This window comes from Epinephelus moara, chromosome 16 (assembly GCF_006386435.1).
Source record: "Epinephelus moara isolate mb chromosome 16, YSFRI_EMoa_1.0, whole genome shotgun sequence".
In the NCBI taxonomy this organism is placed as follows: Eukaryota; Metazoa; Chordata; class Actinopteri; order Perciformes; family Serranidae; genus Epinephelus; species Epinephelus moara.
Window position 1 is genome coordinate 23,853,593 of NC_065521.1, and position 18,030 is coordinate 23,871,622.

The window sequence follows — 18,030 nt, forward strand, 5'->3', positions numbered from 1 at the left end:
GTGTGTTATGGGATGTCAAGTGGTTTTAATCACGGTCTGATTATGATGAAGGTCATGTTCATAAAGTCCTTTACCTACATGGGCAAAGTCATGATGACCTTCATATGTAACTACACTGATGTCCAAACATTTGACTACTGCAGATGTGAATTAAAACCAGAACATTTCCAACTGAAGATTTAGGCTTTGTTTGTTTCTAAATAGACATTTTTGACAGTTTTTCATTCACATTAGGAGCTTAACATGCTCTTAAAATACATTTTCTGTCATTTCAGTTGATGTCATTTCTAACATATGGTCTTTTTTATATAAAGTAGAAACAAAGCAGCTGTCCTGAGAGACAGACTGCCTCTTGTCCTGCTTTAGTATCTTTGTGTAAGACATTGAATTCTTCACCCTCTGTTTTATATATGTATATAAATTATGTATAATGATAAGAATAGTATCATTAATATTAATAGTTGAGGTATTATTATGCTAAAATATTTTATAAAAGACAACAAAAAGGGTCAAATGAATTCAATGGATTTAATTACAAAACAATAAATCACCAGAGATATTGTGAGCTGTGGCATTCATTACACTTTACCGACAATGGTGTAATGTAACTGAGTATATTTACTTAATGCAATTAGGTGCTTTTACTTGCATATTTCCTTATAATGCAGAGGGAAAATACTGTGTTTTTAACCTCAGTATATTAACAGCTGTAGTTACTTTGCAGATTAGGTTATTACACAGAAAACCTATGACAAGCTGATAAAATACAACACTTTGCTGTAGATTAATCCTCCTTACAAAGATGGCTAAATCAGCTGCAACATTAAAAAACTGCTTACACATTAATGCGCAACTAATAATGATGATTTTCTGGATAAGTATTTTTTTGCTTTTATTTATATTATAAGTACATTTTAATGCTTATACATATCTACTATCACTCAAGTCACATTTTTAGTGCAGGACTTTTACTTAGGCTATAATGGATTATTTTTACAGTGTAGTACCGCTACTTTTACTTAAATAAAGAATCTTAATACTACTGTGCTTTGTTAAAGGTTACTTAAAGCCATGGAATAAACTCAGTGCAAAACATATTTTCTGAAATCAGATGCAACCCAAGGTTATAGAAGCAGTTATGCACAATGGATTTTTAATCATGATTTAAAAATTAGATTACTTGTAGTAGTAGTAGTAATCAGTTATTTTGGTCCTTGTTAACAATTAACCAAAAGAAATGCACCAATAACAAATGGAAATAAATGTAATATCAACTATGTCAATATAATGTGCAATTAACTTTCTAATCAGAGGCAAAGTACAATATATGTGCTGTGTTAACTGTGTTTTGTTGTTCTTTGTTCATACGTCACACCATGTCACCGTGCCTTTGTTTTGCGTCCTACTATTATCAGATAACCCTGCCCAATAAGTAACCTCAGCTCACACCTTTGGAAACCCATGGAACATTTCCGTATCAACGTTAAACAGGAACTCCAGACATCAAATCTCCTGATCTACATGTCAACACATTAAGTTATTTGTTAAGGACCTTACCTCGATCTGTTGGATAATAAAAGTCAGTGAACCCTCTGACATGTTTCCTTTACATAATTATTCTTGTTGAACTGTTTTCAGGACTTCTTGAGTTAAACAATACCTGAGATAAAAAAAATAGAACAGTTACATTACTTTCTACAACAGCAGAAACATTCATTCATTCAGTTTCCATAAACACTTATCCTGTTAGGGGTTGTGGGGGGCTGGAGCCTATCCCAGTTGACATTGGTACACTCTGGACAGGTCGCCAGACTATCACAGGGCTGACACATAGAGACAGACAACCATTCACACTCACATTCACACTTACGGGCAATTTAGAGTCACCAATTAACCTGCATGTCTTTGGACTGTGGGAGGAAGCTGGAGTACCCGGAGAAAACCCACTGACACAGGGAGAACATACAAACTCTGCACAGAGGAGCTCCCCCAGCCCAGGATTCAAACTGCCCACCTTGGGGAGCCACAGGGTTTGAATCAGGAATCCTCTTGCTGTGAGGCAACAATGCTAACCACTGCACTACCATGTCACCTCACAGTAGAAACAATAAAACACAAAGCTTTCAACAGAGACTCATCTTGTGATGAGGTCACTCCAGCCTCAATACAGCAATCTGCAACTTCCTACTTCCTACACTCCTACTTCTGGCACCTTCGCTCGGACCACACCAATCTTCGAACTTGGCCTTCATTTTGATTCAAAAAATGTAAGGTTTCGTGACTGCATCTTGCGTGGGTGTGATGTCATCACATTGACAAAATCTGTCCACAGACAGACAGACAGACAGACAGAAGGACATATAAACACGTGACAAAATACTGAAATTGGCTTCAGTAGTAGTTTCCGTTACAATAAATGTCACCAGGGCCACATTTTGCCGTGATGACACACACACACACACACACACACACACACACACACACACACACACACACACACAGACTCAAGGAGAAAACAAAACCAGCGGTCTTAATGTTGTCACTGTTGGTAATAGTTGCTCTTGTACATTTAGCATAATTTCTATTAAGTGTGATCATTTTGACAATATACAAACAACATAAATACAAAATATCAGCTGCACTTTATGAAACATATTTGAATTTACAGTAAATAGTTGCTTCAAAATATTCTATGAATTCCAGCACAAGTTTTCAGTGTCCATTTGTTTAATGGGATATTTGCTCCCAGATAAGAGGCGCTGTATCACATATTTCTTATCTCCAGCTGATACATGATATCAACTTATGCGGAAGGGCATTTTGGAGGCACAACCTTGATTTGTTGTATTTAAGGGCTGGACTCTGCCACGAGAACTTCACTTGTCTGAGTCCAGCAGCAAAGGGACGCGATGAAGTGGCTTGTGGTTCTCTCAGCCCTCGTGGCTTTCTCCGAATGCTTCCATAAGTAAGTTTGATCAGGCTGGTTGAAAAGCAACCTGTTCCTTTATTTCTTTGACATTTTCTGCTTCAATAGGCTGAAAGGCAATCTCTCCATCTACTATTCCTGAGGGAAAATCTAAAGGCCATCTTGTTTTGAGCTATCGCACCTTTCAAACTTGCACAAAGCTCAAAGTAGAACTTGCTCTCTGATTTCTCCAGCTTTTTAAATGGTGAGCATTTTACTGATTCTCTATCCACCTTTTCTATGTGCAGGATTCCCCTGATCAAGGGAAAGACTGCCAGGCAGGACCTGCAGGAGAAAGGACTATGGGAGGAGTACAGAAAGAAGTACCCATACAACCCCATGGTCAAGTTCCAGCAGAGTGGCACTGAGTCCATGACCAACGATGCTGACGTAAGCCCAGACCAGTAGCTGTGTCTCTATCTTATGTTAAGTTGAGAGAAAAATATTTTATGCTACATTTGAGTCAAGCTCATGTTAATCTGCATCTGTCAACTTGTCGTCTTCTGTCCCTCTAGTTGTCCTACTATGGTGTGATCTCCATCGGCACCCCACCTCAGTCCTTCACTGTCATCTTTGACACAGGCTCCTCCAACCTGTGGGTCCCTTCAGTGTACTGCAATAGCCAGGCCTGCCGTAAGTGTTGCTTAGATCAAGGGCGAAGATTTTGTTTCAGTATTGGGGTGGACACATATGAAACAAGGGGTTTGGGGTCCTCCCCCAGGGAAGTTTTGATCGTCAAACACTTGGTGGCCTAATAAAAACAAATATTAAGGGAGGAGGTGTGTCCTGCATTCCCTCTGAAATGCCAGCAGTATAATTACATTACACTGACAGAAGCCCTTCTGAAACACTTTATCTTTGAACTTAAGTACTTTTTTATTTCATGTATATCTGTGCTTCTACTTAGGTAAAACTTTGATTTCAGGAATTTAACTTGTAGTGCATATTTTTTAGTTTAATATATTTTACTAGCAGAAGATCTAATTGTTGAACATCTAATACCAAGTATAGGCAGAAGTACGGCACTCTGTGCTGTTTATATGATTATTATTCCTATTATACACATTTGCACCTCTGCAGAGAACCACAGGAAATTCAACCCTCAGCAGTCCTCCACCTTCAAATGGGGCGACCAGCCTCTGTCCATCCAGTACGGCACTGGCAGCATGACTGGACGTCTGGCCATTGACAATGTTGAGGTAACCAAAGCCCCTGGAACAAAATGCATAGTCTATTTACACTTCAAACAGGCATATCTCCATGGTCTGTTGAACTGTGACTGACAGCTGTCTTGTGTGTGTCCAGGTGGGCGGCATCACTGTGCAAAACCAGGTGTTTGGCATTAGCCAGACAGAGGCTCCCTTCATGGCTCACATGGCTGCTGATGGCATCCTGGGATTGGCCTTCCAGACCATTGCTGCTGACAATGTTGTGCCTGTCTTTGACAACATGGTCAAGCAAGGACTGGTGTCTCAGCCCCTGTTCTCCGTCTACCTGAGCAGGTACTGAAGCAGGATGGAAATATGTGGGTTGGGAGTGTGTCATTTCCCATTTAATTCATGGGAATATGTTTTTTTCTGTCTCTTAGCCACGGCGACCAGGGCAGTGAGGTCGTCTTTGGTGGTATTGACAACAGCCACTACACTGGACAAGTCACCTGGGTCCCTCTGACCTCTGCCACCTACTGGCAGATCAAAATGGACGGGTAAAAGGAAAACACAAACTAAATACTAACCACAAACACACTGCGCAAAGCTTTCTCGCCTTACTGTAATCTTTCTTACAGTGTTAAAATCAATGGACAGACTGTGGCTTGTGCTGGTGGCTGCCAGGCCATCATTGACACCGGTACCTCCCTGATCGTTGGACCAACCAATGACATCAACAACATGAATTCCTGGGTTGGAGCCTCAACCAACCAGTACGGAGAGGTGAGTCATACAATCACACTGTACCACTTTCTGAACCCAGAGTAAACAGACAGTTCATGCTCTGACGTCAAATCTCTCAAATAAAAATAATTAAGCAGGACTTAGTGACTTGATTTCGCTGGAAACCTGTAAAATACTAATAAATACAACTTCTGCTGCTACGTGGTCTTCAATTCTGTGTGTAATACTCTTCTCACAGTCTACGGTGAACTGCCAGAACGTCGGGAGCATGCCTGAGGTCACCTTCACTCTCAACGGACACGACTTCACCCTCCCTGCATCTGCCTACGTCTCTCAGGTCAGTGAAACCCCTGCCACCCACTACGACAGAACACTTTTCAACACTGTAAAGAAGATTTGAGGAGAGTAAATGTATTTTCTCTTGTCTCTCCGCAGAACTACTACGGTTGCAACACTGGCTTTGGCCAGGGTGGCTCAGAGCTCTGGATCCTGGGAGATGTCTTCATCAGGGAGTACTACGCCATCTTTGATGCCCAGGCCAGGTACATCGGTCTGGCCCAGTCTGTGTAGTCAGATGAGACTCCTGATGGATAAACTATACATGTGTGTTTCCATGTGGGGGCTTGTCTGATGAAAAGCAAAACAAATGTGCAAATGGAGACTGAAATACATGTGAACATTTTGTAGCGGCCTTTGCATTAAATAGATTATAGCAACCAAAGCAATTCTGTGTACTTTTTTGTGTCTGACTGTCGTGACTGAGACAATGATCCAGCAGCACCCCCAGCCCCTCGGTGAAAATAACTGGAGGCCGACATTACTGTTTTAAAGAGGCTGTGGCATGCTCATTTTTTAAGCCAGACAAAGGTAGTGGTATCTTGTGAAACTAGACAATGTAAAGCATCCATTCCTACAAGGATGGATTACTGAACATGGCTACTAGGCACAGGCCCAGGGGCCCAGATTGTCAGGGGGCCTCCCTGGCCTTCATTTGCAAAATGTCACTCTGTACCAACCAGGAAGGAGCTCAAAATGACCACGAAAAGATGCAAAGGAACAGCAAAGAGACACAAAACCACAAAAAGATGCAAAACTACAACAAAAAGAGGCAAAACCACAAAGCCTGTTTGTCTTGCTATAATACTGAAAAGGTGATGGGGCCTTTTGCATATTAGAGTTAGAATTAGAGTGCTGTTATTGTCATTGCATGACGCATACAATGAAATTTGTTGTCTCTGTATTCTGTATTCTTTCACGCATGCACGCACGCGCACACACACACACACACACACACACACACACACAAATTACAAAAAACTGTGGATAAGTAGCCTATAAAGTGTAAAATGTAAGTACATACAACAGAGCAAAGTGCAGTGTGCTAGTTATTTAAATCAGAATCAGAATCTTTATTGTTATTGTACAAGTACAACAAAATTGTATGCATTCCTGTTTGGTGCAAAACCTTTGTAAAAGGTTAAAAGGGAATTACTAATGAATAGAACGGTGAAAACAGACTAATGATAAATGAAAAATACACGTGTGCAGAAACAGGAGTGCTTGTATAAAATTTAAAAAAAAAGAAACAGAAATCTCTGTTATGTATAAGAAATGTGCATTTAGCAGCCAGTTACAGTTACATATTGCATGGTTTAAAATTACAGTTGTCCCCAGCTAAAAAATGTTTATTGCACACAGTGAAATATTGCACAGGTTATTTTAAATGGGGCATACCCTTCAGTGTTTGTTTATTATCACAACAGCCCTGGGATACGTGCTGTTTTTTAATCTGTTTGTTCTGGCTTTTATTGTCAAATTTAGTTATGGCTTTTGGTTTTGGTGTGCCATCCCAAGATTTTCAGTGGCACCATCTGGCCACCATAAAATATAAAAAAATAATGAGGGTGCCACTGCGAAGATTACACATCAGTACAGCAAAAACGTCTTTAGAAACATCTGTAGTTTTGTGTTACAGCACTGCGCTGAAATGTCACAGGAATAAGAAGCTCTTCCGTCTGCTCATTCATTCGCTCTGAACAGAAACTTGACCTTTTACAGATGTAACAAAAAGGATTGCCACCAGCTTTTTTGTGTAAGGGGAGAAGACGCCAAAAATAGAATATCGAGCGGCTCTCTGAATAGCCACGGGGCCAGGTTGTAATCGAGAGGAAACTGATAAGTACAAACACTGATATAACAAAAGATAACCTGATGACATAATCTGACAACTCTGCTGCTAGTTCCACACGGTGTGAACACAGTGTCAGAAGAGAAAATGACATGAAAGCAAACACAAATGTTTTGTCATAATTTTACCAGACTATGTTCATTTCTTTAATCCACTATGGTTTCATTTTGATGTCATCTATCATTTTCACAAACAACACAAAACTATATACAATTAAAGAGTTGTTCAGTGATTAACTATTGCACTTTTATACAAATTGGGGAACTAACAGCAGACAAAAGAATAGCGATTTTTAGTCCCTAGTATGGGTCAAGATCCAAAAATGCTGGATCCGTCATTTCCCTCAAAGGGACAGTTTAACCCAAAATCAAAAATACACATTGCTCCTTTTACCTGTAGTGCTTTTTATTAAGCTAGATTGTTTGGGCGTGAGTTGCCAAGGGTTGGAGATATCGGCCATAGAGATGTCTGCCTTCTCTCTGATATAATGGAACTAGATGGCACCTCGGCTTGTGGTGCTCAGAGGATCAAAAAATACACTAAAAAAACTCAATGGCCTTCCAGAAATCATGACCTGGTAACTCAAGATAATCCACAGACCTTGTTGGGAGCTGCTTCATGTAGGGACTATTTTCCTTCTACCGAACTACACCTGCCAAATGTATCAGAAGGAAGCGTGCATGTAGTCCTAACTCACCTAGCACTTCTGAGCTAGCTAACATTACAGCTCAGCTGAGGAGGATGCCATTAATATTTACATATTATATTATCATGCCCCCAATGAGCATGAGCCTCTCATCCATGGGTAGACACGTGCTTCTTTCTGCATAGGGATATGGTTTGCAGGTGTAACTGCTTATTCTGTTATGGGTCATGGAAAGCTGGAGCCTATCGCAGCTGACATTAGGTGACAGGCGGGGTACACCCTGGACAGGTCGCCAGAATATTGCAAGGCAAACACATAGAGACAGACAACCATTCAGAGTTACCAGTTAACTTAACCTGCGTGTTTTTTGGACTGTGGGAGGAAGCTGGAGTATCTGGAGAAAACACACACTGACACGGGGATAAAGAAAATAGTTCCTACATGAAACTTCTCATAACAAGGTCTGTGGATTATCTTGAGTAACGAGGTCATCATTTCTGGAAAGAAACTATACTGCTGAGTTTTTCAAATGTAATTTTTTGGCACTTTGAGCACCACAAGCCGAGTGCCACCTAGTTCCATTATATTAGAGAGAAGGCAGACATCTCTACAGCCAATATCTCAAATACTCGACAACTCACACCAAAACAATCTAGACTGATAAATAACATTACAGGCAAGAGTGAAAATCTGTATTTTTTATTTTGGGGTGAACTTTTCCTTTAATGCAGCCAAATGCATGTCTTTGTTGGATCCTCCCTACCTGGTGAATGTCTTTCAAACACTGCACAGGCTGAGCAGCACTAACCATGACAGGTAAACTGACATTTATGATTTAAATGAATGGATTTCTGTGGTGGAACAAATAAAATCAGTCCCATTAAACACAAACTATCGAAACTTTCACTGGTGGATTGCGAGTGTGGAGTACTCCACCATCCCATCATGCTCCGTGCTCCAGGTTGAATCAGGTGCTCCCACTTGTGTATTGTACATCCTCAGGTTTGCGTACAACTCTGTCGATTTCTGGTGAACTCTGAAGTCCACTGTTGTGTAGACTATGCTGCTCATTTCCTGTGGGAGACACATTTTGTCAGGAGACAGTGTTGTGGAGGAAGTCTGAAACATAAACATGCAATGTGCTTTCCAAAAACAAGTGACAATGAATCACAGAGGCGACATGTTCCCTGTTTAGCACTCACCGGGGCCTCTTGTTTCTGTGACTCACACTGAGTTTCTCCATATTTGTCTACAAAGAAAAACATGATCACGTTTACCCGTTCCCAGAAAAAGAAGCACAGTGTTTTTTTAGACTCTCAGGTCTTTGCGATCATAAATTTAAGAAAACTGCTTACCCAGCTGTTTACGCTTCGTCTTGACTCTGCAGCAAACAACACCAATAACTGAAGTGATCAGAATCATCACTGTAATAGACACAATGACAGCTAGAGGCAGGCCAAAACTCCAGGGGACTCTGGAGAGGAAGAAAAATACATCTCTTATCTTCAGTCAGACTACACTGTACACTGAAAATGAGTGATCTGCAGAGTGAATACCTGAGACTGTCACTGCGGTCCTGTGCCAGAGCTGGCTCAGTGGATTCTGGGAATGTTGTGGAGGTGTTGGGGGCATTGATGGTTGTTGTCAGTGATGGGTGTGACTGAGTGTGGTGACCTGAGAACTCTGCAAAATGCAAGAATGGCAAATAAGCCTCCAGAGTTGATGGCAAGAATAAACCTTTGCAATTGTTTCCCTACTTTACACTAAAATATCATTTTGCCAGTAAATATTAAGATGTGATAAAGCAGTTTCTGGCCAAACATTATTGTGCACACTAGAGGCTATTGCATGATTCACATTTATAACATCACATCAATGAAGATTTTTAGACTGCTTACCATACACCTCGACGTAGTAATCACTGTAGATGCGGTTTTCAGTTCCCAGAACAATACATCTGTAATAGCCTCCGTCCACGAACCGCACGTTCGATATCTTAAATTCAATCCAGCCATCTTTCTCAGTTTTCGTAACTCGTCCTCTCAGTAAATCACAGGTAAACCCTGAACTGTCCAGCAGCTTGTAGCATCCTCCTGGATAGAGTTTACAGCAGGACTTGTTGTAACTATTGTAAAATGAAGGGAAGGCCAGTCTCAGCAGAACATGTTCAAACTCCTTGATCTTCTGCTGCCCGTTTAGATGAGGGATATCTGCAAAACAAACATACCTTAGTAATGTGTCATTACAGGCACTGGAGAGCTGAAAAGTGTCTTTTTTTTTTAAACCATACCTAATAAAAGAACCAAGACAAAGGAAAACTTCATCTTCAGTGTAATGCTCAGGGAGCCTCAGCACTTTTTGACAGTTTTCCACTCTTTTTAGAGGATTTGAGGCCCCTCCTTGCTGAGGAAAGGAGGAAGTTGTCAGTTCATCAGCTGGAGGACACAGACAGACGTCCTCTGTGAGGAATGTTGTGGCACGCTTCTGATATATTTTATATTTAGCTTCTTTATAGCTGTTTCCATAATGCTGAGGTACAGAGTGTTGACACAGGCACTGTACAGAATAGTGTGTTACATCCTAATAACAACAACCCTGCTGATGTCCACACCATCAGAAGTCGTAGTTTGTGGTGTGCTGGTATTGGATTACATTACATTGCTCAAGTTTTCCTGTCATTGCTTCCTTGTTCCCTGTTGCTAAAATGTTGTTGCTGGAATTGCCATTAGCACATTATAATGCAATGTGACAGTCTCACAATGTCTATAAAGTTGCATCAACTCATTGTGGCTGAGGCTTGCAGTGTGATTCTTGTATAATGGCTTTGCTTTTATTGTGTCCACTGTGTTATATTTTGAAGCAGATAGGTAATTTTCAAATCAAATCAAATCAACTTTATTTATAAGGCACTTTTCATACGACAGTAACACAAAGTGCCTCACAGAGGTTAAAAACAACAAAGAACCAAAACAGGAAACAAAAAAGAAAAGAGAAAACCCAACCCTCCCACCCCACATAGAAATACAAAAGTATACACACACACACACACACACACATACCCACACACACACTAGCTATCACTAAAGAGCACCGAGACCCGAGGCAAGGAAAAAGCCACCTCTGGGGGCCATCCACACTGAGAAGGCCCACGGACCACGGCCACAGGGAGCGCCGCCGTAGAGACCACCCCGACCCGGACAGACAGGAGGTTCCACACCGAGGTGCAGTGCCCTTCAGCCACCCAGGTCAGAGCTGTCCACAGGACGGCACCCCCATCGGTAGACCAGGAACAACTCTCAGTGTGGTAGGCCCCCATGAGGAAACACTGGAGCTAAAAACAGACTAAAACAGTAGGATAGGATTAAAGGTATAAAATGAACCAAATAAACAAAAAGCTATTTAGCTCATAAAATTAAGTTAATAACTAGGTAAGAATGATCTAGACAGAGACATAAAATGCATCAAAACTAAAACCTATAACTAAAATAACAAAAGATAAAGGTTAAATGAGATAAGAACGTAAAAAGAGGAAGGGTAAGAGCATTTTAAAAAAACAAAAAAAAACAAAAAAGAAATAGGCTAGATGAATCGGTTAAAAGCCTGATAAAAGGAATTTAAAATAGATAAATAAAGAGATCAGTTAAAAGCCGGATTAAAAAGATTAGTCTTGAGCCTCTTTTTAAAAACATCAACAGTCTCTGCAGCCCTGATGTTCTCTGGCAGGCTGTACCCCAATCGGGAACTGCCCATTGGTCCAACAGCCCATTGGTCCAACATCCCATTATTCCGAAGTCCGTTCCGAAATCATCATGATGCCCTGTGGTTAAGGTCTGGTTAGGTTTAGGCACAAAAACCACTTGGTTAGGGTTGGGAAAAGATCATGGTGTGGGTTAAAATGAAAAAGAAAGTGACAAACACATAAGCTCCGAGCCTGCTTTGCCTCAAGCCTTTCAAAGCTGACCCAGAGCCGGTCGCAGTGCACCATCAAGGTAGAAATACGCCCGCCAGGAGCCGTTCAGCACCGCGGACCGTCGGACTAATGGGATGTCGGACCAATGGGCTGTCGGACCAATGACATGGACCCCCACAATCAGGGGCCATAATAACTAAATGCTGCCTCCCCTGTTTTAGTCCTAACTTGTGGTATGGTTAAAAGATCGGTGCCGGAGGACCTCAGGGTCCGCGAGGGTTGATATGGTAAAAGCAGGTCAGATAAATAAGAAGGCCCAAGACCGTTAAGACATTTAAAATCTAATAAAAGAACCTTAAAATGGATCCTGAAGCGCACGGGGAGCCAATGCAGCGATTTTAAAACTGGTGTAATGTGCTCCCGACCTCTGGTCCTCGTCAGCACTCGTGCAGCTGAATTCTGTAATAATTGTAGATTTGAGATGCTCTTTTTGGGAAGACCAGAGAGCAGGGCATTACAATACTCTAACCTACAGGAGATAAAAGCATGCATCAGCACCTCCGTGCTGGCCTGAGAGAGAAACGGGCGGACTCTGGCTATATTCTTAAGGTGGCAGAAACCTACCTTTGTTATGTTTTTAATATGTTGAATAAAACAGAGCTCAGAGTCAAAAATCACACCCAGATTTTTTACAGATTGTGTTGGTTTAAAATCCTGTAATTTTGGTCAAAATTTCTCTCTTTGGCCTTCAGGACCAATGACTAAAACCTCTGTTTTGTCCTGAGCTGCAGGAAATTCGCTGCCATCCATGACTTTATGTCTAAAATGTAGTTAAAAAGGGCATCAATTATCCCTGCATCATCAGGAGACACGGCAATGTACAGTTGCGTATCATCAGCATAACTATGAAAGCTGATGCCGTGCCTCCTGATGACGTCCCCCACGGGAAGCATGTAGAGATTAAAAGAGTTGGACCTAAAATTGACCCCTGGGGGACCCCACACTTTATCTCATGGGTTCCTGAGGAACATGTTTTAAAGGTATACTCGGCAGACTGTCAGCTTTGTAAAGTCTTGTAAAGTCAAAAAGCTTTGGCTTTTCACCTCACTATATTTTTTCTGCGCTGTGTCTGCAATTTTCATAGCTTCCCCTCAAATGTTTGCTACTTATGGTCTGCCGCCTGGTCACTACCATTTCATAAAGTCCTGACCTCACCTTCCTGCTAAACCTAGTAATGTCCCGAACACAGCAAGGTAAGAAGAAAATAAAATACAGGCAGAGGGCAGAGTCTCTGCAGATAAATACACCACCACGCACTTTTAGTAAATTAGAAGTGATGACTAAGAGGGATTACTATTGTATGAGTCTATTACTGCCTTCAAATGAAGTCGAGTGTACTGTGCTCATGATAAGAATCTATATGAATGACCCTCTCTTGTGGTGGTCACAACCTTAGAAGTGCCATTTTCTGAAAGCTGCTACTTCATAAGCTGTGGTGTGTTTGCAGACGTTTTCAGAAAATGGCAGCCTCATGGAAGTTCATTTTGAGGTGGATGGCAAGATAATACATTGTAATTGTAGTCATTAATGGAGTTTTTCTTTGTAATTTTACTCATCTGAGGAAAATGTTGAACCTCATCTTCTACCTCTTAGCCTCAGTGATTTCTAGATGCTGACAGTAACGTCCATGTTGCCATTGCCTAGCAGCGGTGCTCTCACAAGTTAACCACTGTAACACCAAGCATATCATGTACACAGCTTCCCAAGTCTTATGCACAGCTTTACCAGTTCCATCTGAAGGCAGCATATACACTGTTATTTAAAGAAAATCCTGCATAGTGTACCTTAAAGAATGAAAGTCATCGGAGTAAAATCTAGATATTCATGGACACATTAGAGAGAATACACAAGTATACACAAAGTGATTTATTTGGTGTCAGCTTTCAGCTTATTAAACACTTCATATCCACCAAATCAAAACTTTACCCCCGTCACGGAACAGAAGACAAATGCAAAAGGTATGTACATAACAATACTTAGTTAACATAATGTTGTGTCATTCTAACAATTATCCATATACTCTTACGTTATCATTAAAGATCAAAAATAAACACTCCCTTTTCATTTCACTCCTTTCAAAAACTAAAATGTTCATTTGGACGCTCGGTATATTATTCCTAAAACATGATAGAAGCCATTTCTTTTTCTTTGATAACATTGTCTTGCAAATGGAAGCAGTTGAGGCACGTAAACACAAATCATCTTTAATAATTACAGAACAGACCAATCTTGCTTAACTGACTCTTAAATGCACAGCCCCTTTGATTAAGTTAGAAGCAATGGGTGCAGTAACTTGAATTTATAAAAAAGCTGTTGATCTTATTAAACAGTGCAACCGCCCCCGAGCAGATGATACTGTAGAGGAGATAACGCTTTAGTTCACAGCCAGCTGAATGCATAAATAAGTTGAGGTCACTGTACTTGTCAGCTCATAGTGGTTTGTAGTGGGTTGTATCCCGGTAGGTTTAAACAGCCATCTATTCATCTGTGAAGGTAATGACATCATAGTGGATGCCTTGCTGCTGCAGCTGCTCCAGCTGTTCAGGTGTAGCTTCGGTGTAGACTGTCTGCGTCTGCGCCATGGCTGCGTCCGCTACAGCTGTAAGAACAAAGAAGGTCCATTTAGTTTGATATGAAATAGTTACTATTGCTCTTCATCATAATGACTCATGTCATTTTCAAACTTATAATTATTCTCAATGGGTAAGATGATGAGAAAGTGGTTTTATCTCATCATCTACGAATGATGTATGATCACAACTAGGGTTGGGTACCGAAACTCGGTACTTTTTGTACTTGGTACCGATTCACGTCGGTACTACGGAGTACCCATTTACATAAAATGAAATGGTGCCAAATTTCGGTACCTGAGGTGGAGGTGGAGCGAGAGCGCATGACACGCACCTCAGACTCAGCAACAATGGCGACAAAAAAATGTGCAGACAAAAGTTAACGTGCAGCACTGTTCCTAAATGTTCTCAATAAAATGTTGAAACTGAGAAGTTTAGACTTTAAAAAGTACTGAAATAAGGTACTGTTTGGTACCGGTACCGAATTCCAGATACTGGTACCGGTACCGTATCGTTTCAATTATGAACGGTACCCAACCCTAATCACAACACTTACATCTGACTCAAGTATGCATGAGAGTATCCTCGAGCATTTCCAAAATACTCTCAACTACATTAGCAGGCTATAATAATGCACATTTGATAAAAAAAACTAAATGATCAACTGAATAGATTACCTACATAAAAATAAAATCCCCACAAGCTTATTTTTATCTCAGAGTAAGTCAACACTGAACTGAAAAATGCCTGAACCTAGAGACTTGTGGTATGCTTTGGAAAATGCTCCATGCAGAATCTTAGGCATGATCTTTAATGACTTTGGTACATAAAAACAAACGAACAGTGTAGTGTTGGACTGAATATAAAACATGTGAAATGCAATCTGTTCCCTAAGAGAGCCAACCTGTGACAGCAGAGTGGGCAGCAGCCTCCAGATCCTCAGGATTCACCATCTGTTGCTCCGAGCTCACGGGTAGATACTGGATCTGACCGTCATGACTTACAGCAATCTGAACACATAAAGGACGTGAGGCAATGAGCTTCTGTCATAACAAAAAATTCTCGCTTTTCAGCCTTTTAGGTTATCTGCCTCACTTTGTCATTTTCAATCTCTGTACTGTCAAGTGATCGATATCTGCCTCACCTGTTGCTCCTGCAGAAAGGCCCCGTCGTGCTCATACTGGATGATCTGTCCATCTGGCATCTGAGGAACAGAAGAGCAGTTAGAACAAGACATTATCACCTTGAAACACTGCATGTATCCCTCAGTCATGGTGACTTCTTATGAGGTATTACCTGTATGTGGTTGCCATCAGCTACTACTACATACTCTTGAGGGATCAAGTGCTGCACTCCATCCTGTGAGATGATGTACTGAACCTGGAACAGGACAAATGAGGTGACATGAAAGCTTAAGATTATAATATGGGCTCTGTTATAAATATACTTCTGATACTCCAGTATTGTCATAGTAGAATCTACAAACTGTCTCTTACCTCAGTCACTTGATTCTCTCCTGACATCAGATGCTGAACTGTCTGTCCATCTATGGTGGTTATCTGCTGGATGTATGTGCCCTCCTCCTGATTAATGTACACATCAGTGCATTTAGTTTAAAACAGAGTGGGTACATACTGTATGCAAGAATGACCTATTTAAAAAAAATATTGTTAAAAGGAGCTGTATCCAACATTCACAGCATTTATATAGAAGCAAACACTCCAGCTGAACATGCATGCTATTGCATATGAGATCCTGATGCTCTGCGCCACGCTCATACGACAGTTACTGCTGGTAATGCCATCCCAACCCACAGTGGTGGGACAGCTTTGTCTTCCAGTCCCAACCACGTTAACACTGTTAGTTCTGTCAGCATTGTTAAGCACTGTTAGCTGCTAGCCACTGGCTCAGGCACCTCCATATTTAGAGCTGTGTTTAGACAATACCAGCTCAGACTCTGAATCAAAGATAAGCACTGAATGTTGCATACAGCTCCTTTAAGTTACAGGTATGTCCAGTATAGTGTGGACTGTTGAGGTACCTGGTCTGACAGTGCCTGTTCTTGTGCTACAATGATGTGCTCCTGTCCCAGAGCCTGCAACCGCTCCGGAGTGATCACTGTCTGATGTGCCTGCAAGGCTGAGAAACACAAACAAATACACATTTTGTTTTACACTAAATGTGGCCTTTGTTTATTACCTATAAACCCATAACTCTAACACTTGAAATCATTCATTAATTTTCATTTCATTTGTGTTCCTTACACTGTAGTGTGGCCAGCGCCTCCTCGTCACTGTTCACTATGATGGTCTGCTGAGATGTGGCGGTGCGACTCTTGCGAGCGGGGTGATCCTGATTGTGGAGACGCTCCATGTGAAACTTCAGATGGCCATTACGGTTAAACCTGAGATATTGGGCGAAAAACACATCAGTATTGATAGCTGTTCATTACCATTTTGTTAACTAATGTGTGCAGCTATGTTGCATACGAGTTCCTTTTTTTGTAAAGAGTTAAATTAGTTACACTTTCACCTTTGTCCACAAAGTTTGCAAGAAAATGGTTTCTCATTGGTGTGTGTCATCATGTGTCGGCGCAGGTCCTTCTTGTTCTTGGAGGCAAAGCTACAGTTTGGACACTTGTGAGGGCGTAGGTAGGAGTGCAGCCCCATGTGAGCCTAAAATAAATAGGATGAAATGACAGAAACGCCTTAAAACACATACAAATTTTACACATGAGGGCGGAAATGCTGATACATTTTCTGTCACCCTGTTAAAACTTAATTTGATGAGATGTTGAATATTCATAAGAGTGTCATTACTGCACCCTGTGGAGAATCTTGGATCAGTTTATGGCAGCTCATTACTTTAATTTGTGATTATTGTCTGTGCCTTCTCAATTAAAACAAATATCTTTTTGTTAAGATTTCAAAAAAAATTACAGAATTGAGTACTCACCTTGACCTCAGGCCAGGAAGTGGAGGTGAAATCACAATCAGGACACTTGAAGGTGTTGGGATCCAAGTGTGCCCTCTTGTGGTTTTCCATGTCGGAGCGTCCATGGAAAGACTCCATGCATATTCTGCAGGAAAACCTCTTTGTGCCCATGCCAGGAGAGCTCACAGCAGAGGGAGAGGCTGGAGCTTCACTGCTCAGCTGGCAGAAAACAAACGACACAGTCAGAAAGGAAGGATACTCGGTGTACACAGATTTTTACATATCAACACAACTGATCTTTCGCAGTTACCTCCACCTGTTGCAGAACCCCATCAGGTAGTGCTGATGTAAGGTAGTACTTGTCACCTTTCAGGCTCTCTGACCCGGAGACTTCTGCAGCTTGAGAAGGACTGCTCTCATCATTACTGCAAAGACAACAGTTTCATGACATTACAGATTGTTGAGACATTAGAAAGGTCATTAATAAGTCCTATCATGTGACTGTATTTTCCAGGCTAATATCATCTGTTCCACTAGGGATGCACCGAATATTCAGTAACCGAATATATTCGGCCGAATATTGCAAAAAAACACACATTCAGTATTCGGTGGAATAGGTTAAAAGCAAGGCCGAATAATAGCGGCATGTTTTGATAATGCAATCAAACAGCGTGCCGTGACCGGCGGAGTAAAATGTCGGCAGTGTGGCGATCCGTCCGTCACCGCACTCGCATTTGCAACTAAAAATAGTTTTGAGCGAGCAAAATAGACTTAAATCATTCAGCACGCTGTGCGAGCAGCCTACAGATTTCAACCAGCAGCAGAAACAAAAGGCGAATCCCACCGATTGTGGGTTGAACGGGGG

At 41.3% G+C, this 18,030-nt stretch overlaps 3 protein-coding genes across 3 annotated transcripts in view; 1 reads left to right on the forward strand and 2 right to left on the reverse strand.

Annotated features, from left to right (window-relative positions):
• The first annotated feature begins 2,905 nt into the window (after positions 1 to 2,905).
• LOC126402839 (pepsin A-like) lies at positions 2,906 to 5,534 on the forward strand. The gene is made up of 9 exons (XM_050065150.1): positions 2,906 to 2,965; positions 3,214 to 3,355; positions 3,481 to 3,598; positions 4,046 to 4,164; positions 4,271 to 4,467; positions 4,554 to 4,670; positions 4,752 to 4,896; positions 5,096 to 5,194; positions 5,293 to 5,534. The coding sequence occupies exons 1-9, from the start codon at positions 2,910 to 2,912 to the stop codon at positions 5,425 to 5,427; spliced, it is 1,128 nt and encodes a 375-aa protein (XP_049921107.1). The 5' UTR covers positions 2,906 to 2,909; the 3' UTR covers positions 5,428 to 5,534.
• Positions 5,535 to 8,408: 2,874 nt separating this feature from the next.
• LOC126403141 (uncharacterized) lies at positions 8,409 to 10,015 on the reverse strand. Its single transcript, XM_050065625.1, has 6 exons — positions 9,982 to 10,015; positions 9,590 to 9,901; positions 9,248 to 9,374; positions 9,047 to 9,165; positions 8,894 to 8,940; positions 8,409 to 8,765 (listed from the first exon to the last, which is right to left on the reverse strand). The coding sequence occupies exons 1-6, from the start codon at positions 10,013 to 10,015 to the stop codon at positions 8,595 to 8,597; spliced, it is 810 nt and encodes a 269-aa protein (XP_049921582.1). The 3' UTR covers positions 8,409 to 8,594.
• Positions 10,016 to 13,514: 3,499 nt separating this feature from the next.
• Positions 13,515 to 18,030, reverse strand: part of LOC126402332 (zinc finger protein 335-like) — a 12,972-nt gene continuing 8,456 nt past the window's right edge. The window contains exons 19-28 of the mRNA XM_050064230.1: positions 17,476 to 17,590; positions 17,187 to 17,384; positions 16,764 to 16,906; positions 16,496 to 16,635; positions 16,273 to 16,370; positions 15,728 to 15,814; positions 15,528 to 15,611; positions 15,376 to 15,435; positions 15,136 to 15,241; positions 13,515 to 14,260 (exon numbers count right to left, since the gene is read on the reverse strand). Coding sequence (XP_049920187.1) covers positions 14,139 to 14,260; positions 15,136 to 15,241; positions 15,376 to 15,435; positions 15,528 to 15,611; positions 15,728 to 15,814; positions 16,273 to 16,370; positions 16,496 to 16,635; positions 16,764 to 16,906; positions 17,187 to 17,384; positions 17,476 to 17,590 — 1,153 coding nt within the window. The 3' untranslated portion in view covers positions 13,515 to 14,138. The remainder of the gene's footprint in view (positions 14,261 to 15,135; positions 15,242 to 15,375; positions 15,436 to 15,527; positions 15,612 to 15,727; positions 15,815 to 16,272; positions 16,371 to 16,495; positions 16,636 to 16,763; positions 16,907 to 17,186; positions 17,385 to 17,475; positions 17,591 to 18,030) is intronic.